Source organism: Urocampus carinirostris, chromosome 10 (genome assembly GCF_059441175.1).
Source record: "Urocampus carinirostris isolate Australia breed hairy pipefish chromosome 10, RoL_Ucar_1.0, whole genome shotgun sequence".
Taxonomy (NCBI): domain Eukaryota; kingdom Metazoa; phylum Chordata; class Actinopteri; order Syngnathiformes; family Syngnathidae; genus Urocampus; species Urocampus carinirostris.
In genome coordinates this window covers 10,921,865-10,944,618 of record NC_142358.1, presented here as the reverse complement: position 1 = coordinate 10,944,618, position 22,754 = coordinate 10,921,865, and the positions used below count along the sequence as shown (strand labels likewise).

General features: G+C 37.9%; 1 protein-coding gene across 3 annotated transcripts in view; it reads right to left on the bottom strand.

Moving 5' to 3' along the window:
* The window catches only part of nf1a (neurofibromin 1a), an 85,686-nt gene extending 66,483 nt beyond the window's left edge, over positions 1-19,203 (bottom strand). For all 3 annotated transcript variants that reach the window (XM_088345303.1, XM_088345306.1, XM_088345305.1), the window contains exons 1-10: positions 18,966-19,203; positions 15,282-15,425; positions 14,790-14,873; positions 13,568-13,758; positions 9,362-9,468; positions 6,689-6,756; positions 5,893-5,968; positions 3,585-3,742; positions 3,338-3,511; positions 2,535-2,663 (exon numbers count right to left, since the gene is read on the bottom strand). In XM_088345303.1, the coding sequence (XP_088201429.1) occupies positions 2,535-2,663; positions 3,338-3,511; positions 3,585-3,742; positions 5,893-5,968; positions 6,689-6,756; positions 9,362-9,468; positions 13,568-13,758; positions 14,790-14,873; positions 15,282-15,425; positions 18,966-19,025 (1,191 nt within the window). In that variant the 5' untranslated portion in view covers positions 19,026-19,203. The remainder of the gene's footprint in view (positions 1-2,534; positions 2,664-3,337; positions 3,512-3,584; positions 3,743-5,892; positions 5,969-6,688; positions 6,757-9,361; positions 9,469-13,567; positions 13,759-14,789; positions 14,874-15,281; positions 15,426-18,965) is intronic.
* Positions 19,204-22,754: the final 3,551 nt, after the last annotated feature.

Below are 22,754 nucleotides of genomic sequence, written 5' to 3'. Positions count from 1 at the left end.
GGAGACATTAAAACGCACTGGGTCCAGGTACGTCAAACAAAAACAGACCCTGAAAATCTTTGTCACTGCTAAAACACAAGCTATCACATTGATCACTGCCTAGCAAAGCAGGGAAAAACATTCACTGATGGCGAATATTTTAAAGAAGCGTGTTACTGTTCAGCTGTTATTTATGTTGCACTTGTTTTCAATTAGCCTAATTGTCAAAATATGTTCAACCCATTTTGTAAAAATGACAGTAAAGGTATATTCTATTCTAGCCTTATGCATTGCTGCTGTTATATCGAGTTTTGATATTTTCTGCAATAAGATTGCATTGATGAATGGTATGGTAGCTGCCCATATCACTTGTTTTTTGATTGTAATTCATTGTTGATGAAGAATAGTTGATGCTGGTTTATTTTAATGGTAAAAAGTAGACGTCATGGATGATTGCAGGTCTTTCCACATGTTGCTCACATTCATTTTTTAGTTCATTGATAAACAAGAATAATGAAAGATAAATTGGTCAATTATATGATTACAATGTATATCCATGTTGTATACAGTATTTGGAAAATTACACCTCTGTTGGATATCAAAAAATTGTTGTGCCAGTCATTAATCTTGGTGCGGCATACTGGTTTACAAGAAGATTTGAAAGTGGCACGCCACACTGAAAATGTTGCTGACCCCTGCTGTAGATTAAGTTAATTGTATCTGCATTTGACTTAAAGTTAAGCTGAAAGATTACGGTTTAATTGATTGAGTTAATGAAGTGGAAAATAAAATAGAATTTCAGAATGTTCAAAATGGGTCATTTTCAGCCACACCTTGTTGAAAGCTGGTAATTTACGGTTTCAAACAAGATCTGTCCGTTTGCAAACAACCATTTTTGGTTAAAAACTGGTCACTTCCGGTAACTTCCTGTAAATAAACAGATCACTACCAGTCTGTAGCGGGCACCTCCGGTTAAAAAAATAGGTCCTTCTAGTTAAAAATATATCGCTTGTGGAGAACCTGTCTTTTTTGGTTTGAAAGGACGGGTTACCAATGGTAAAATCTATTTACATTAATTGTGTTAAAATAGGTCCTGTAAAAAAGGAAAAACAGTGAGAGGTATATAAAACTTAAACTAAAACAAGAATGAACTTCCGCAAAGTTCATTCACATAGCAGGATTCAAACCCAGTCCCTATTTGCTTGCATTTGAAAGTTTCGGAAAAGTTACACTGAAAGCCAATGATTAATTACTAGTGTTACCGGTTGAAAATAGACCAGCTCCGGTCAATTCCTATTGATAACAGGTAAGTTCTGGTTTTAAACAGTAATGTCCGTTTTTTAGACCAATTTCTGTTAAAAGCTGTCCACTTCCTGTTGAAAATAGGTACTTTCTGGTTGTATACTACATATTTTGGTCTGATAACAGGCACTTCCAGTTCAAAACTGATCACTTCCTCTTAAAATAATGCATTTTAAAATTTGCAACACACACTTCAAATAGTAAAATGAATTGCGTTAATATAAAGTGGTGAGTGAAATAGAAGCGTGTAAAAAAGGAAAAGACAGTAAGCGGTAAAACATTAACAAGTCTAAGCCAAGGCAATACTGACCATTTTCATGGGTTCAGTCCAGTATATATAGGACAACATTTTTACAACAGTCTACACTCTAGGTGTCACACCAACAGACCTTGTTTTGGCTGTAAATCGCTAAATAATCCTGTATATGAAAGCTCACTAAGCATTTCATGTTCATTGAATAGACATTTTCTTTTAGTGAAAAGCCACACAGCATGCTCGCCTCTCTCTTGCCCAGCACCCTCTACAAGCAAGGCAAATACAAAAGTATACATTTTTTTGCAGTATTTTGTGACATATTTATTTGATTATTCTGCTCACAACTTGTTTCTTAAATATTATTTGCGGAAAAAATGACAGTGAAGATGAGCCTCAAAAATATTTGATGACATGATGACAAAATAAATTAGACATTTTAATTGGTATATTTGTTAATGTGGGACACAGGCTCTGGCATTTTTATTTTTATTGCATAAATGTTAATTAAATCAAACGTCACACAGTCAAGTAAAAGGCACTAAAGAATTAGCTTTTGTCTGGAGAGCTGGTTTGGCGGTTTTGTTGAATTTTGTCTTGAAATATACAGTGCGTCTCTTGCAAAAAAATGCTTTCATGGCTCTTTGGGTCAAAGAGGTTCACAATGCCTGCTCTAAACTATTCTGGCTTGTTCAAAATCAGGTGAGGAAATTTAGCTTGACTTGGAGGAGTCAAGCAATGCTAGCCATTGCAAAATAACCAACAGAAAAAAAACTAGTGTTTCTTAAGTGCACAGATGCTTTGAGCATTCCCTCAATTAACCAAGTACCCTTTGTCTCCAAGTTTTTAAGAGATAAATCTAGCAGCTATAAGGAGAAAAATACTGTTATTATGCATGAATAACAGGAACTGGAACTTGAGTGTAGCAGTCATTACTTTCACCTGAAATATGTGGCCCACTAAGGTCAATTAATTTGCAATATTGTTAATATCAACCCACCTTAAAATGCTGGTTGTTGTGAGGGTTGATGCGGAAACAGGACACAAAACAGTCCATCATTAGTTCAACATCAGCATTCTGGCTGCCGGCCCCCCTCCAGAAGGGTTTTGATGGATTGAACAGCAAACTCTGTGAACAACGACAGGAAAAACAGGTCCCCAGGTCTTTTATTATTTGGGCAGTTTGGCCTTCCTTGCCCTGGTCCGAGGGCATTACACCCCTAACTCCCTCCAGGGTTCGTACACCCTTTTCATGGCTAAATTAAATTTCTCAAGTACCATTGAAAGACAAAATCCAGTGTGAAACATGTACTTTGCAGAGCCACACATAATATCTGCGATTTGCATATGTTTTTTTTTTAATCTTGTGTGTGAAATTTTACTATGTATAATGATTTTTAGATCTTATGTAAATCACAAATATATTTAAGACAAATGCCCCCTTATATAGGTGTTGGGTAAAATGACAGTAATATGTAGCTTACATTTTCAGTTGCAGGAAGTTCTTCCAATTAGAATTTACTACAGGGAAAGGCTACCCTAATTCTTGGGATCACAAGCACTTGTACAAACCTTGCCTTTCTCTTTCCTACTATTCTTAAAGGTTTAACTGTGCAATTAGGAATTTGTTGAGAAAATGTAAAATGGTATCAATAACAAAAAAAATCATTTAAATATGTCTACTCCTTTTAGTTTGAAACAAAAATACTGTTGAATGTAAGTTGTATCAAATTTTACACTGAATTTGTTTTCACATCTGATGCAAAAACACAATATAAAAAAGACTTGAGTAAACATTCAAACCTTCAGATCCATGACAATGGACTGGACCAGGAGAAAAATAGTTGAGTGATCTTCCCAATTAATGTAAGTTGAGGCTTTACACAGTTTTACACAAGCAATCGCAGCACTCTCCATCAGCTGCTTGCTACCGCCTTGGCCGGCCAAAGCTTTCCGCAAACTGTCCAAAAACAGTTTCTACAGACACAACAGAGAAGACATGAGAACTTGTCATTAGTGGCTCGTGTTTTTTTTTCACTCCCATGCTTACCTTGTTGGCCTTGCTATCTTCCACAGTATCTTTGGAAATTGTGTGCGTAATCTCTGGGCAGAGAATTAAAAGAATGATCTGAAGTGGCCACACTGCAGCTTTCCTTTTAGCACTCTCTGCAAAGTTATCCACTAGGTCAAACAGCTTCTCAGCAGCTTCTGTAAAGAACAATACACACATCTAATGACCACACTATAAAGAAGTGTCATTTCACCATGTACGTAAAAGAGGACATGCTATACATTAGCGTTCTCTAACGTGGTGCCCCAGGTAGCCCCATAAGAACACCCAAGTAGCCCGCAGACAGGTTCTGAAAATAGCTATGGGGACAAGAAAGCGGCCATGTCACTCGAGACAGGGTAACACAACACACTCTTCTGTCCAACAGCAGGGCCAGACAGCTTTCACAGGTTTACCCCTGCCGCATCATACAGGTGCCCTGCCCATCCCTTAGAACATGTCCCAACATCCCACTATCATTTCACAACACTTCTCCACTCATTCCTATCATCAACAAGAGCTCTAGCTTCCACTACATTTAGACCTCTTTCATGCAGTGCAATCGTAACACAATCTATCCACGTCAATCGCTGCCTTCCTCTTGGTCTCCTTCCATTAACTTCTGCTCTGTAGATCCTTTTCAACATTCGCTCCTCATCCATCCTCTCCATGTGGCCAAACCAACAGAGTACTCTCATATCTACACGGTGCTCAGTCCCACGACTACTCCAGTTCCGTCTCTCACAATTTAATTTCTACATTTATCAAATCTTGTCACTCCTAATATACTCCTCTAACACTTCATCTCAAAAACATTTAATTTACTTTTCAAATCTGCATTCAGGCTCCAAGTCTCTGTACCATACAACACAGTCGGCACAATCACACTATCATAGTCCTCTCTTAACACCCACACTCATACTCTTGTTACTCGTCACTCTTCTCAGAGCACCCAAAACCTTGCTTGCTTGATTCACTTAAACTCAGCAAAATAATTTTCTATACATGCAAAAAGAAACGAAAATTATTTGTTATAAACTCAAATAATACTAATACATTTTAATTTCAACACGGCCAACAGAAAAATCTTTCATTTAAACCGAAAACTAACATTTAACTAAAATTTGGCCTTGCAGCAATCCATATAAAGCTAATAATATTTAAATAGCTTCCAAAAAACATTTTACAGAAAATACATTATGTTTGCAACACAACATGAATATTTTTTCACTAAAACAAAACTCTGACAGTACAGGAAATAAAATTGGCTCTAGCGGTAACTTGTATAAAAGGTACATAAAAACTTCATAAAAGCTCCATGATTTTTTTTATTTTTTTTACAATAAATAAAAGAAAATGTCAATACAACCAAACATAACTTAGATAAAGCTAAAACAAAAGATGCATTGAAATTTCAATGGAGCCGGCGAATTAAAAGTGTAGGCATAACTGTTTTAGAGCCAGATTGACAAATATTATAGTAAGAGCTAGTTATTTCCACTTTAGCATGCTTTTTATGCTTTCTCTCAAACAAAAACGCTTGGTTGAAGAACTGATTTAATAGATCTATCAGTTTCCACCCAAACGTGCCTCTCTAAAATAAATTAACTAATTTTTTTAAAATAAAAAGCCTTATATAAGCCTTATAACGAATGCTGTATGTATCTTTATCAGCAATATTGTCCTACCATGATGATGACTACCAGTAAGTTGAATGCAAAGCCTCCTGGTGAGAATGATGCACCATGTGACTACTCGGTTGTATGACAATCTGAAGTTTAATTTCATTAAAATATTAATAAATTACATTGCTTTTATAATATTAAAAATTCAATAGAGAAATCCAATTTTTTATGTCATTTTTATTTAAAAGATTACGCCCCCCTGATCTAGACGGATCTTTTCCAACACAGGGCACAGCGGAGGAAGTGGAAAACAAGCGGAGGAGAGTTGCGGCGGAGTTTTGCTTGCAGATAAGTTCATTGTGTTAAAGAAATAATGTACTATTGACACTGGTTGCACCTATCGGCATGTGACTGTCAGGTCATGTTAGGTCAGGGCCTTGATGTGCATTCGCAGCAAGGCTTTAAGGCTAGGACCTTAGCTTGGCCTTTTGGCTGAGAGTAAGAGTCCCGACTCATTGGCTTTGTAGCGTATTATGAACTGACCGATAACGGATAATGGATAATTAATAAAGAAAATAGAACAATAACCCCTTCAAAGTGTGTATTTCATGTTTACCCTTCTACAGAAACCATATTAAAACAAAAGAGAAAGCTTTCGATAAATCTATATTTATCATTCTTACCTGCCATATCTGCTTGAGGTCGTTGGTAGAGCATGGTGAATTCATCTGGATAGTTTTCAACCCAGTTCCAAAATGCCTGTTAAGTCAAGGGAGAATACTGTAATATTTTACAGTACGGTAAAACTACACAAAATACATATATATATTACTAATTGACGACAGCTAATCTCAGGTTAACTCCTCTATTTCAACCAGCATCAACCATTTCACTCCAATCGTTTTGATATTTATTGGTAACCGTTATATACGTAGGCATCAAAAGTTTGTGTTCCTTTTAGGATTCCATTGTTTTTTATTTGTCTGAGCAACGAGCAATCATACTAACTTTTCCGAGTGTTGGCTTCAACACAATTAGTGACATCCAAGGATATATAATTGCATATATAAGGCAAAACATTTACAATTTTGTCGGCATATAAGGTTCACCGGATTATAAGGCGCCAATTTGACGGTTTTAGTTGCGCCTTATAGTCCGGAAAATACGGTATATACAATACCATCTAATAGTTTACATTTTTATGTAGTTGGTGCTTAACGATTGTGTTTGGTGCCAATAAAAAGTTTGGTCCTGAGAAAGGTTGCAGCGGACTTCTTTACAAGAGCTTACTAAGCATAGGCTTGTTATCTGAATGGCAAGTTGACAAGATGGCAGATTTGGACATTTTCCGGTGAAAAATGCAACATCATAAATAAGTGCAGAATGTTGGACCACTTTGAAAATGTCAAGGCCAGATGACAATTTTAACTCGGGGGAATTTCTACTACTTTAACAAAACCTGAAAGAAAAAAAACTTACCTTTTCCAAACTGTTGATGGCTGCTAGTTGGGCAGGCTTTTTAAGGGTTTTAAACTTTAAAACTGTTTCTAAAAGAAAATACAAACAGTATAATGAACAAACTTGACACAATCGTATAAGTCTCGTCCCTCATCTAAATCTAAGCTTCTTGTGTCCTTTTACAAAGCCATGGTTGAAAGCATTCTGAGTTATCAACACGTCCCAAAAATTGTTGGGTGCTTCTGCTCAGTGACCAGCTTGCGATACCGCAGGAGAGCAGTCAACATTATAAAATACTCTTTTCACTGACCACAACCTCTTTGACTGATGCCCTCTGGTAGGCGCTACAGGTCTATTAAAACAAGGACAAGTAGGCTCAGACAGTTTTTCCCCAGGTCATTATAAACTTAAACAAGCTCGCACAACTGGGAAAATATCTATCTTCTGACCTATTTGGGATTTTTTTGCGTGGCTGCCAATTGTTATTGGACTACTTTTCATTGCACTGCTGTTACGATGCACTGTCCTTTCATTTCACTATTATTATAACTTAGGACAGTCTCTGAGTACTACTTTGTAAATATTTTTGCCATGTTATTCTGACAGTATTTATCTTATTTTTCCTCTTCAAAATATTTATTATATGTTTACCCTGGAGTGCCATGTCTAATATTGTTGCATACAATGTTTCAGAACGTTGATATGGTAAATGAACTGCATTTGTACACACACACAGATAGCCGAGTCAGCCATGCAAGGCGCCTACCTGCTTATCGGCGGCATTATATTAATGACAATAAATATAATTCAATTCAATTAACGTTCGTCAGAATCTGGCTCGTGACGGACACAGAGGTTTTCCTTGCTAAAACAGCCAAACTTACATTAAAAAAGTATCAGTATTCGCGACGGCTTGTAATCATATTACAGTGCCGTGAATAAGTCTTTTCCCCTTTCTGATTTCTGTTTTTTTGCACATTTATCACTCACAAAAGGTTTCAGATCATCACACCCATTTTAATATTACACAGAGACAACCCAAAGAAATACAAAATGCAGTTTGAAATGTTCCACTAACTAAGGCATAACAAATATCTGGCCATCATTGAAAAGGTAATTGCCCCATGAACCTAATAGCGAGTTGGGCCAAATTTGGCAGCAATAACAGAAGTAGAACGATATAATGATAAATTGAAATGAGTCTTTCACAATGCTGTGAAATAATTTTTGCCCACACTTTTTTGCAAAATGGGAGGGTTTTTTAGTATGAACTGCCCGTTTAAGGTCACACCACAATATCGCAGTTGGATTTAAATCCGGATTTAGACTTGGCCAATCCAGAACATTTATTTTGCGTGTTGTGAGCCATTAAGAAGTGGACTTCCTGGTGTGTTTTGGATCGTTGTCCTGCTGCATTATACAAAGGCACTCGGTTTGAGGGCACAATCTGATGAACATCTGGTAAACAACAGAATTAATTATTCCGTAAACCACAGTAAATTGTCCTGGTTCTGAGGCAGCCCCTGACCATCACACTGCCACAACCATGCTTAACTGTGTATATCATGTTCTTTTGTCGAATGCTGTGCCATTTTTATGCTTGATGTAAGGGGCTGCCCACCTTCCAAAAAGTTCGATTTCTTAGTAGTCCACAGAATGTTTCTCCAAAAGTCTTGAGGATAATCAAGATGCTTTTTGGCAAATGTAAGACGAATCTTTGTGTTCTTTTGTGATAGCAGTGTTTTTAGCCTGGGAACTCTATGGATTTTTGGCCTGTGTCTTTCTTATTGTGAAGTTATGAATACTGACTTTAACTGAAGCCAGAGAGGCCTATAGTTCCTTGGATATTTTTTGAGGTTCACTTGTACCTCCTGGATGAGCAGTCGTCGCACTCTTGGAGTAATCTCAGAGTAATCTATTTGACCACTCTTTAAAAGGTTTATCACTGTTGCCATTTTTCTCAATTTGTGGATAATAACTGTGACAGTGGTTTGCTGGAGCCCCACAGCCTTGGAAATGTATTTGTGACCTTTTCCTGACCGATAGAATTTCTATAACTTTTTTTCCAATTTATTCTGGCATTTCTTTGCATCTTGATATGTCGATTGCATTCTTGAAATGCCCCCAATGAGCAGGTAGGCGCCTTGCATGGCTGACTCACTATTGGTGTGTGAGTGTTTGTGTGGATGGGTAAGTGTGAATCACATTGTAAAGCGCTTTGGAAGGTCTTCATTGACTTGAATGCCATTTAATGCAGACCATTTACCATTTGAGATCTTGTAGCCTACTTCAATTTGTCTTACAGATTTAATGAAAGTGATTTCTTGATTCAACGCAGGTGATGGCAATCAATTTTAGGTGTGGCCAGTGGATTTAAACTGAGCTTTCCCAGAAATGGGGTCGGTCAGTTACTTTGTAAATTAACAAGTAATGGCAATTGCCTGTTCACATACGCCTAGATTTTTTTGAGCCTTAACAAGTGGAATCAGGATTTCAAAACGGTATTTTGTATTTTTTTCGGTTGTCTCTGTGTGATATAAAAATTGTTTGAAGATCTAAAATCTTTGAGTGATAAATATGCAACAACAAAAAAAGGAATTTAGGAAGGGGGCAAATACCTCTTCATAGCACTGTATGTTTGAGCGGGTAGAGAACTAAATAAATAAAAAATAAAATGCAGATTCAGTTAATAACCTTGAAGCAGCCTCTTCAGCTTGGAGCAGTCCACGTTGATATACTGCATCAGCTCTATGTCATGAACATCAACATTGTCCTCCAAGCACACGGTAAGTTCTTGCAGCCTGAGGAAAGATAAAATACAATTAAAATCAACTTCGATATGTAAAACTGTCTTTTTGGACTTTGGAATACAATTTTTTCTCAAGATTTTGCTGTAATCCCTTGCTGTATCATTATTTACTCATTGCGGTTTCGCTACTTAGCGAATTTTCATTGTACATTGTTTTGTGAATCCTCATTGGCTAGATAGTTGTTCCGTTTTTTTTTCTTCTCATGTGCCTGCGCGTCAAAGACATTGTAGTATTAGTTGTACAAATACAAAAAACAGCTTGACAAACCTACATTATTTGCGCGCATTTTTTTTTCATCTTTAATTTTTCTAAAAGCCATCATGTCAACAATAAGCTCTAGACCCACAAAAGCACCTGCGCCCGGCCCAAAGAGTCAGAGGAGGAAATTTACATCACCAACAAAGTCGAACCCGTTAAAACCACTCTGGAGCCAGATGCGGGTCTTTGGCGCTTCCTAGGCTTTTTTAAAAAGGTTTGATGATGGGAAAATATATGGTTTCTGTGGGAAAATATAAAACATATAAATAGACACAGAATGTTTTCTTTCGTATATATATATATATATATATATATATATATATATATATGGCTTTAAATTTTTTTGCACCTCTAGACATATTCTTTGGGTTTTTTTGGGGTCCTATACAGCTGTTTTGGGTTCTCAACTGTAAGTTAAATGCATTTTTCCATAACATCCACATGATGGTGACCAATTCAAGTCAAGCCAAGTTTATTTGTATAGCCCTTAATCAAAAGAAGTCTCAAAGGGCTGTACAGAAAATACACAGGCAAACGCAATTCATGTGTGACGAATTTGCCTTAGCTCAGGAGGCAGAGCGCTCGTCTTGGGATCAAGAGATCGCAAGTTCGAATCCTGGCTCCTCCGTGTTACATGTCGAAGTGTCCTTGGGCAAGACACTGAATCCCTAATGCCCCCAATAAGCTGCATGGCCGCTATTGGTGTGTGAGTGTTCGTGTGAATGGTTAAGTGTGAAGCACATTGTAAAGCGTTTTGGGAGGTCTTCATTGACTTGAAAAGCGTTGTATAAATGCAGACCATTTACCATTTATCATTCTTTGCAGGTCTTTATTATCACGGGACGTTTTTGGAACACAACCCCTGTGAAGCATTTAACCACTTAACATTCCAGCCAATAGTTGTTACTAGGCTCAGAAATCTACCCGTAGGCATCCACAAACAATTCTGAAGGCGGAGTGCTATATTAGTAGTCTTCCAGAAACTGTCGGTTTAGCCAATCAGAATCTGATTGGGCATTTGAATGCCAGCTAGCTGGCTTTAAAAAAAAAAAAAATCACAATTTTCACAAACTAGAACTTGGCTAGGGGGCAGTAATCCACCAAAGCGATCGCGCCAACAGCCGTTAAACTTATAGAGGACAAGCTGCACAAGAAAATACAGTACATTGTGTTGATCTAATAGCGAGAGTTTGGACAACTCCGAAGCGAGCAAGCCTTTGGCAAGCGGAAAAAGGTTTTGTCTGCCACTTTCAGCCTAGAGGTAAGATTTTAAGCCCAAGTTGAGCCATTTCTAGCTGATTTTTTTTAAATTATCCACCCACCATTGTTCATTGTCTCAGTTTATGCAGTCTTCTTTAACTTAGTTTTTGTCAAAAGACAAGCTTTACTGATTGTCCGCCCCTTTGCGTTGCTCCCATTGCCCCTCTCGCGCATACCGTGTTGCAGGCTACTCGGGCGGACGGTGCCCAGCGGCGGCAGTCCGCACAAATGAAATAAAATACATTTTACTTCCAAGTTTCAGCTAATAGAGCAGGTTCATTCAAAAACACATCTCTGATTCATACTGTAGTGAAGGCCAATATGTTAAATTCACAGCACACCAATGGAATTTGATGCTCTAATAAATTAAGCGTAGACATGTTGTCATAAAAAAGGTACATTTGTGCCGATAAGAGTAGTATAAGTCATGTTTATTTGTATAGCCCTTAATCACAAAAAAGGTGTCAAAAACGCAGCAACAGAAATAATGGCTACTCAGAGAGAAACAACAGTGAATGATTTTTGTCTTTGTTAATTGTCCGGACTTGGTTGTTATGTTAAACAGAGTGATGGAGATACCAAACCCTTGTGAACCACAAAGAAAATCTGAAGCGGTTGTCTTAAAGAGGTTCAGAGGTTCAAAGTACACATTGTAAACATCAGATTACAGGCAGAAAGTCTGTTATAGCGCTTGAGCGACTGAACGCCAACATGACTCTCGTTGAATAAAATGCTTGTAGAACCATTGAAAGAGTGTCTAATCTAATTGTATTCAAAAATAATTAAAAATAAAATAATCTATGCAGCATTTAGTTTCAGTCGATACCTCATTTTACCTATGACTTTTTCAGCTTAGGACAGGGGTGGTGAACACGTGGCTCTAGAGCCGCATGCGGCTCCTGGCCAATAAGAATGCGGCTCTTTGCCTCATCATTTTTTCTATATACTGTGGCTCGTTGCTTTGTTTCATGTTTTGTTTTTTTCGTGTGTATTGAGGGTGGACACTTTCATTGAAATCAACACAAGAATAATACTTGTTGTATTAAAAGGAGAGGAGTGTGTTATGGAAAATAATGTATTTAATTGTGTGTGTCTGTCATGGCAGGTCAGTGCATGGTATGGCTCTTTGACTCTCACAGTTAAAAATTATGGCTCTTTGTGTAAAACTTATTCCCCACCCCTGGCTTAGGAGAAGGTAGTCTCAAATGGGACCTAAGTTGCCGGCATATGCAAAAAAAAAAAAAAATTGACATCTGTGAAATATGTGGGTATATAGTCACCCTTGGTTTTCCAAAGGGTCCCAATGGAGGGGTGAAAGCTCAGATGAGTAACGCTGAATCTTCACGGTTCCTTCAACTTTAACATTACTCTGTGATGCGACAGCAGCATCCAAGTTCAAACAAAACATTTGTGTTATAATCCCCCGGTATTTTTTCTGATTTATGTAACCAAACAACTCCATAGTCCAGAAGGGGCTACAGGAGTCAGTTGAGGGTCCAGTGGCCTCCTCAATAGTAGAATGTGAAATACAATAAATAAAGTAGACTGGCTGTGCACCGTGAGGACATTACCCGCATTGGGGCGCAAAACCATTTTTGGGTTGCATTTCCCTTTTTGGCTCAGTCATTGGTACATGATAATGGAAAACCCAAAGAGTAAGACTGAGTCCAGTTGGAGACTTAAATCCAATTGTCTACTTTTACATTATTTTAAAAATATTAACCTACAGTGCAAAGAATCCAAAGAGAAAACAAAAGAAAACTGGAGACTGGAAGTTGAAAAGTAACTGTTCAGTCATCCTCTTGGTCTTTTTGGAGTCAATAAAACCAAAAGTGCTGAGTCGGGTATTTTTCATATTTATGGTAACCTATCTGACTGCCTGTGAAAGATGGTAGTCATATCTAAACTCCTTCCCCCTTTGGTGGACAGACACACAAATAGCCAAAGAAACAAACACATTTAAAGAAGACCTTAAACATAAACCAAAATCTTAAATGGAATGGTTTAAAATTAACAACATAAAGGTGTTAGAATGGCCAAGTCAAAGTCCTGATCTTAGTCCAATAGAGCATTTTTGAAGAGATCTGAAAAATGCTGTTTAGAAATGATCCCTATCAAACAAACCTTAAGGAACTTGAGATGTTTTGTAAAGAAGAATGAGCAAATATTTCTGTTTCGAGATGTGCAAAACTTTTAGCGGCATACCAAAAAAGACTTGTGGCTGTGATCGCAGAAAAAGGACCTTGTAGAAAGTATTAAATCAAAGGGAGCAATTAATTTTGCAACGCCTACTTTTGAATTTCTTTATCTGTTAACACAACATAAAATGTTAAATACATCAGTTTTCTTTTCACGATTGTTTTTAAAAATGTATCTATAATTTTAAAGCCTAAAATATGACAATATTTCAAAAGGTTTGGGGGGGCTATACGTATGCAAGACACTGTTTACACCTCTCTAAATTAATTCCCAGAATTCAAGAAAAGAGAGCAGCCCTTTGAGATCCTTTGTGATTAAGGGCTATACAAATAAACATGACTTGACTTGACTTAAAAATAATACAGTGTGGTACCTGGTGGAAATTCGGCTGAAAACAGCATTGAAATTGCTGCAGCTTAAAGAGAAAAGAACAGCTGAGGCTGAAGCTCGAAGTTCAGCTGCATGCTGATGGCCTTCACGGTACGTGTGGATGAAATGGCAGATCTCTGGCAGTAGTTGTTTGACTAGCATGGTCTCATCTAGGCGTAGGGAGTCTTTGGATTGCTGGAGAAGACATGAAAATGGAAATCATAACTTTAAACACAAAAAGTAAATAGACATAACCTAACCATATTTTTAGGACTGTAACAAGCACCGAAAAACCTCAACTTGGTAAAAGCACCAAATTCTAGCCACAAGGCCGCTAGGACACAGATAGTTGTTCATAACTGCATAACATTAAATACAACAGGAACCAAATGCAGATTGCGACGAGGTAAGCGCCGGATCCCACCCACTAGACCAGTGTTCCTCAACTGACACTCTTATGCTGCAAACAGTCTTAACAGGTCCAAGTTCCGCTTAATTGTCAGAGCACTGTACCATCAGTGGTATAGTTGCAGGCTGAAAGGCAGTAGATCTTATCTACTTATCTCACACTATTATTCACGGTGCCAGAGACGAATGTTAATTTCGTGGAGGGTTTCACATGTTACGATGACAATAAATTATATTCTATTCTTCTATTCTAAGCATTGTAAGTGACAAATTTATAGTCTTTACACAACGTAATTAAAATCCTTTTCTAGTACTGTGAATAAAGATAGTGTGATAATGAGATACAACCCAATGCCTTTTCATGTCATCAATATCATTGGTAGTCCAGCGGCCCACCGGTCGTAGTTTAGGGCCAACTGTACTATACTAACAACAACCAGGGGATGGCGTATTCCTACGTTTGTACTTTCTTGGCCGATGGCCATACAGGGGACATCTCAGTTTATATACAGATTGTGTGCCCAAGTAACTGGTTTTGACTGGATAATTTGTGCTAGAACGCTTATAAAATGAGAAGGCACAAACCCAAAAACAGTTAAAGCAACATAGCAACTAAGCCTAAATCATTAATCCAAAAACTGAGAGGCCTAATCTAATGCTAAAGCACTATATACCTGAAAATGTGACACATCATTATTAGTACTAGAAGTGGTAGATGAAAGGTAAATGGGTGAGTGGATGGGAGGAAGGACTGAGTGGTGGATTAGAGGATTTGGATGGGTGGAACATGGAAATACAAGATGAGAACAAAAACTCACCCCAGCCAGGCACTTCTCCAATGTATCCAGGATAATAAGCTGCGAGAGGTAGAGGTTTTTCTCTGATGCTTCTCCAAATATCCGCTATGTCAAGAGCAAGCAGCCTTAATTAGTATTGGGCCTATGACTCAAGAATCTGTTTATGTGTTAAATCAGCATGCCATTATTGATAGGAGTTTATTCCACAGACAAATTGACATAACTAAACTAAAAAGCTGGTATTTTGCAAAGCAACATTGTAACAGGATTTCTCTAGGCCATAGTCTGTCCATTTTCTTCAAAATATATTTTAGATACTTATGTATAACTATAATGCCTAACCAGAAACCAATCTCTTGCCTTTTGGGATAATGACTAGACTGACAAGGGCAAAAATTAAAAAAGCCAATGCTAAAATGATAAATGTAAATTTATATACATTACGTCTATGTGTTAAATACCAAATACAGTACTAGATTTACACTTAAAAATAGGTAAAAGAAAAAAACTTACCATGTTGTTAACATTTTTTAGAATAGTCGTGAGGCCACTTATAACAAGTGAAAACTTGTATTTTGAGATGTTGATCAGGCACTCTTTATTGTGCTCTGTGCTGATTTTTGTGTGAGTGTTCTGGTGTCCAACTTTAATAGGAAGCTGAAACAACAGTGATAAGATGGAATTAAAGCACATTCAAGGTCTAAGTAAGCTTGCCTAATTTAGTGTTTATGAAATATTTGATATTAATGGGCCTTAATAGTTACCGTTTTAAAACCGATTTGATGAAAAGTATTGGATTGAGACTCTGTATCAGCAGATAATTAAAATCAAAGAATATTTTTTCCCTCTTGGACCAGCCCCTCTGCAAAATGCTAGAACCCAATAATGCAGTCCCGGGCATCAAAAGTTTGCCAACACGTTATTGACAGTTGTAGCACAAGTTTGACTCCAGTCTGGAGCATTCATATTTTACCAAACAAATAATTAAAGCTAGAGAGCCTATGACACACGAATTGAGGCAAAGCACACATGTGAAAATACAAGGTCAAACTGTTACCCCCAAAAGTTGCTTCTTATGTTTTGCTCACTAAACAATCAACGTCGCATAAATATTCTTCACGGACGAGTACTGATTCCAGAATTAGTCTTCTTAAAAGTATCTGTACTTGCGATGGTAGCTGATACAGCTGCCTTTATAGTCGCCATTTAAAGATCATCCATCCATTATCTGCACCGCTTATCCTCAGTTGGGTGCTTCTTACATCAGCTATCTTCGGACAGTGGCAGGGGACACCCTGAACCGGTTGATTTCAAGATCAGGAGCCGGTGAATTTTAAAAAATGCAACACTAGATAAATAATCTAGTAAAAGGCGATGTCTGCCATTTGAAAGAGTTCTACTTTCTGATGCCATCTTCTAGCTGAAATCATGCTTGTGGGGCGCGTGCACGTACGTGGGTCTCTTAGACGCGCTTGAGTAAACTCTTCTTTTTTCATCTTTTTGGGGTTCGAGTTGGCATTTGGACTGCATTTGAAACAGTCATTTTCTTAATTTACCAATTATCATCCTAGGATACATTAAAACAATGAGCCCAAGCGTAAAATCATTCAAAATAAATTGATATATCCAATTAAATACTAGGGTGGGTGGATCGATCCAAATCAATATTATTGATACTAAGCAAGTACTTGGATCGGTTTGGGATCAAAACTTAGCTCCTCGACCAATCTTCAAGCGATGCTTCTCTATGTATCTGTATGTACTGTAGGCAGCTCTTTTCTCGCTCAACAACCGCCCTCAACCACTCTCTAAAGTTTATGCCTGAGTGAATGACTGACAAGCACACTTTTAACACCTCTTCCTACCTGGCAGGCAAGCCCACCTGAAGCTAAATATGACATTGCCAAACAGGAAGCGCATGGCGAAGTAGACATTATTTGAACTACAGAAATGGACTATGCCCGTATCATTTGTGTGGCAAAGTGGTCTGCTACTGTGGCAACCGCAAATTTACCAAACTGCATGAAAAAGGCACACTCTGCAAAGTGCAACAAGCTGCAACCAAAAATGTAAACATGTAACTGTTTCTGGACAAAAAGCTGTTAATTGGCAACAGAGCAACTGAGAAACAAAGGACACTTTATTTGCCTAGAGACTTTATTTTCAGAATATTGTGTAGTGGAAGGTATTTTATTTCTCTAGTTAACATTGTTATACAGCATTCGTGTTTTCGTTACATTGCTGCTTTTATAGTTTGACCCTCTTGACTTTTGTTCTGAAACAGTTGTAATACAAATATTTCAATTTATTTTTATATTATTGAAGTTTGCAAAGAGGTTATTTAATAATAAATAATTCAATGATCATGACATTTCAAAGCAAAAAGTATTGTATCGGTTTGGTATCGATTGATACTACCATGTATTTAGTTGGATGATTCATACCAAAATTTAATGGATCGTCCACCCTTACTACTTAAGGTTTTCTATACTTATGTGCAAAAACCTAAGTTCACTCCATCAATTGATTTACTAAATAGTTATGGTAGCAATGACCAGTAAATCATTGTAACTCCAAAGCCACATTAGCCTCACAGCAATAATCCTTCTAAGCCTAACAAAAATCCGTAATAAGTAGCAGCTAACTCCAAACACAAAAATACTGCAGAAGTCTGAGAGATTTAAGTTTCAACAACAGACAATAACAATTTTTTTTTCATCTTGTTATAAACCTTTTTGTGGGTCAAGTTAACTACCGCTTATTATCAGTCATCCACTTTGTCTTCATTGCCTATTTACTGTTTTTGATCCACAAAGTATTACTTTCAGCTTTAATAAAATCCATTTAAAAGGTATTCACGTAAACAGAGAAACATACATTAATACATTGGATGAGGACTGTCTGAGAAATAAGGATGTACTGTAAAACCACGAGTATTGTACAAGAAGAAAAACACAAATTAAGTTTAAAGATATCAGAGTGAAGTCTGTTGCGCTTTTCTGTAGGTTAGTGTAGGGTGTAATGTGGAATGATCTAGATAATGACCTTATAAATGTTCTTATTTCCATCAGTTAAAAAAAAATACTTTAAGGATTTTGCATCAATATACTGAAAAAAGATGTGTATATATATCAAGGGTGAATTTGCATATTTTATATGTAATATTGTCTAGTCAAGTTTTCAAATCCCAGCATGTGTATTCGTATGTGGCTTATAGGCTCTGGAATGGCTGAACCAATTTTAATGAGAATTTACACAGTAGTACTTTAGGCCGCTGGAAGTGTCCTTAGCTAGGTTTCGTGTCAAGGCACCCCCAATAAATGCCAACGAAATCAATAAACCTCTGCTTTCGTGTACAAGCAGCTCTTGAGCTGCATGTGGTCATACTGCTCTTTGACACTCCCTAGTGGCCCCATGGCACTTTTTTGACAAACCACGGCCCCAACAACCTTCCTCAAGTAGAATGCCCGGCAATGCCAAGGCAGGCAACGCTGGACAATTATGCTTGTGTAATACAGTTCAAAAGCAATACTATTATACGTTTGAAATGTCATATATTTGATTTTTCTTTTCTTTTGGAAGGTAGTGTCGTTTTCTCATTTTGATTTTGAATTTGTCTTTTTTGCAAGGACAGAAATGGAACTTGAATAGGAACTTAAAAGCTTCAGCCTACTCTCTTTGGGCATACATTAAGGTACTATATTATTATGTAGTACAGCTGTTTGTATAAGATGGTTATAGTATATTTTGTCAATTCATGATTGTTGCTGTTTTTTCCTGTGTGTGCTGTGCCTAAATAAAAAAGCCACAAACAAAAATGTGAAGAAGGGTCAGTGCTGTCACATCTTATTTGTTTACAACGAAGGCCCGCTAACAGTTGCTGGAAAGCTAAATAACATATATTTAGTTCTGCTTCAGAGCTAGGTAGAGTTGCATTTAACCAATGTTAGGTATATATGTTTTGGGGGGGAATAACGAAGGCTATGAGAACAAAAAAAAAATACAAAACGTGATGATAGATGGTGGGACTGACGCTAGCTACAAATGCCACACGGTTTTGCAGGGGTTTAAGTTAGACAGGAGCACACATCCCTGCTAAACACTTCGTCCTCTCGTCATTTCCACAATTATGGATCGGATAAGCAGTTAACAAGTTTTCTCATTTTATCTCACCCAACGAATCATAGAAATTCTTACCTGCTCATCAAATCTAGTAATCACGGCCTGGACCCATTCCACTGGTTTGTGAGCCGCCATGGCCGGGCGGAGAGACACCGCGGGGGTTGTGTTGCTAATACCAAGGTTTGGGATGGCTCCGTCAAGATAAAAAATGCACGTCAAGACGCCCTGAATTGGCAGGGACGAGCCAAAGGGGCGAGTGTTTTTCGATTTCTGTAGAATTCACCATGCCACCGCCATTAAAAAACCACCGGAAGTCTTCTTCAGAGAATTTGATAGGTGTTGGAGAACGGGACCTAGCTGACATCAATAAAAACTACCACATCCATGCGCTGTCTTCAAAATAATAGATAAATCCTGGACTCTACGAAGGAATCCATAGTTTTTTGTTGTTGTTTTTTTTTTGTTGCTATTAGAAGAATGTGGATTTCCCAAATGCATCTAATGTATTGTTTATCATAAATTACTATACTGTGGTGAGAGCAATTGACTCCTAAACAAATGTCACAGATCGCCGATCACTCCTGTATGGTTGCTGATGTTGTACATCTTTTACTTTTTGGGGGATTTAGAAAAGGATAACAAAGCTGTTCTGTAGGATTCCTTGTAACTAAATAACGTCACACAAAAAAAGGTAAATTTGCAAACGTTTACTAAGATTTTTTTCCCATTTCGTTCGAAAAAGACTCCCAAAAGTTGTAAAACTACGTTCTTAATTATTTAATTTTTAGACCAATAGATTATTTTCCATTCCACGTCATCACTGGATCAGCACAGGATGCGTGCGCATTGTTGACCCAAAGCAGCAGGAGTAGGAGTACGAGTTTGAATTCTGCGAAGAAGATTTGTATTTCAATTTTTTTTTATTTCAGAATCGCAATTTATAAAAAACAACATGCCTAGCTGTTGTGTGTACGGGTGCACAACTTGCAATTTTTAAGAAACACATTTTTATTTATTTTTTTCAGATCCCACAAAAAACACAAAACAGGCCTTTTCAAGAGCCTGTGGGAGCCATCGGTAGCTGCAACAAGGTTAAACATGGTATTCCAGGGTGAACACGCATGAAATAATTTAAAGAGCAAATAAGATAAAAGACTTTCAGGACGAATGCTCACATTTGTGAGTATCTGATAAGTTATCTTGGCTATCGGGTTTGGATTTAGATGAATGCTAAATCCTTTAGTAAGTGTAAGTAGGACAAGTTTCGGGGATTAAAGTGTTTGATATCGATTCTTATTGTAAACTAAAGTGGCTACCACAAGTGCTAGAAAGTAGATATTTTATCCATCCATCCATTAACTGCATCGCTTAGCCTCAGTGGGGTCACAGGGGTGCTGGAGCCCATCCCAGCTATCTTCAGGCAGTGGCCATGGGACACCCTGAATTGGTTGCCAGTCTGTCGCATGGCACACAGAGACATACAACTAACTCCCTCATTCACACCTAAGGACAATTTGGACAGACCAATTAACCTGACATGCATGTTTTTTTGTAATGTGGGAGGAAACCTACGGACGCACGGGGAGGACATGCAAACTTCGCGCAGGAAAGCTGGTAACTGTATTTCAACCCACCGTGTCTGTAAATGCTGACTATCATTTATCAAACAGAGAACATTTGTGAAAACATCCATCCAGATGTTATGTTATTTAAAATAGAAGTCTTTGTTTATGGCAATACAATTGCACTCACCTGGTTTTCCTAGACTTTGTGCCCCCATGAAAACTATATTTTTAGCGCACTTATGGCAAACATTGAAATGGATAGCATCATTTTATTATATATGTTTTTCAAATCAATTTTATTTATCAAAATATTCAAATTTATGCAATAAAACACTTCTGAAATAGCCCTATTGCTTTGAGTTTTTCAACGCAAATGATCAAATTTAGTGCTTAATAGAGGGAGATGTTACTTTTCTATTACTGTTTAAGTTTTTTTGTAATTAAATATTTACATTTGTATATTTTGAGTGCTGCCAAACCAATTGGATGAAATTGTTCCTTTATAAATAAATGGATATTGAAAGACATTGTGTGCAGGTAAATACAAATGAGAAAAAATTGATTGGCTTTTGTAATCTATTTTTCTCTTGTATTTCCGAGGTATCGGATTCAAGACTTTCTATCAGTGTATATAAAAATCAATCAGCTATCTTTTTATCCTCTGACCCTTGTGCAAAGTTTTTCAAACCAATGCAGCACACTACTTAAAGTCTACCTACCTTTGCCGTACACACCATACGACCCTTGATCCTATAAAAGCCTAAAAGCATATATGTATAACCAATTTGTTAGTGGCGGAATGAGAAAAGTAAAATCAATTTAGAGCAACAGCCATCAGTTAGTTCAGCCTCTCAACAGTTTAATCATATAGATCAGTGTTTCTCAACTGGTGGGGTGCGAACTGTTTTCAGTTTGTCGTGGGCTTTTGCCTCAGCAAAATAATGCTGTAAAAGAAAAATAACTGGCACTGCCAATAGATTATTTTCCATTCCACGTCATCACTGGATCAGCACAGGATGCGTGCGCATTGTTGAATTGTTGACCCAAAGCAGCAGGAGTAGGAGTACAAGTTTGAATTCTGCTTTAACCATAGATGATGATAATGCCCTGCAAACGTGAGTTGACACAAGCCATTTCACACCCCAGAAAAAAGTCAAGTTTGTTTGGACATGTTGAGCATGGTGAGACACAGATACAGCGAAGAATATACGAGCTAGTTTTAAAATGTACAGGTCCTTATAAAAAAATTGCGTATTGTGATGAATTTAATTATTTTCCAAAGTGTAATGATAAAAATAAAACCTTCATTTATTTTGGATTCATTGCACACCAAAATCCGCAATCAAGGGTAAAACTGCCGACGTGACTGCTGTCCAGAAGGCCTCTATTGACACCCTCAAGCAAGAGAGTAAGACACAAAAAGAAATCTCTGAGCGAATAGGCTAGTCCCAGAGTTATGTATCAAGACACCCTGGAAGTCTATGGGACGAAAAAAGTGTGGCAGAAAACGCTGCACAACCATAAGAGGTGACCAGATACAGAGGAAAATTGTGGGACACGGCCAATTCCAGACCTTGGTGGATCTGAAGAAGCAGTAGACTGAGTCTGGAGTAGACGCATCCAGAGCCGAAGTGCACAGGCGTGTGCAGGAAATGGGCTAGGGGTGCAGCAAACCCCAGCTCACGCCACGTTTGAACCAGAAACAGCGGCAGAAACAGCTGACCTGGGCGCCAGAGGCAAAACTGGACTGTTGTTCAGATGAAAGCGAATTTGGCATGTCTTTCGGACATCAAGGTGCCAGAGTCTGGAGCAACATTGGGAAGAAGGATATGCCAAAATGCCTGAAGCCCAGTGTCAAGTAACCACAGTCAGTAATGGTCTAGGGAGCCATGTCAGCTGCTGGTGTTGGTGCACTGGGTAATATCAAGGGCTGGGTTAATGCACCTTGCTATCAGGAGATTTGGGAGCACTTCATTCCTCCATCTGCTGAAATGCTTTATGGATATGAAGATTTTATTTTTCAGCACAACCTGGCACTTGCTCACAGTGCCAAAACCACTGGTAAATGATTTACTGACCATGGTCTTACTGTGCTCAATTGGCCTGGCAATGCTCCTGACCTAAACCCCACAGAGAATCTGTGGGATAATGTGAAGAGGAAGTTGAGAGACACTAAACCCAACACTGGGAATCGAAGCATCCTGGGCCTCCATAACACCTCAGCAGTTCTACAGGCCTCTATGCCACGTCGCACTGAATCATTTCAGCAAAAGGATTCCCTTTTTGCATAACTGAATAT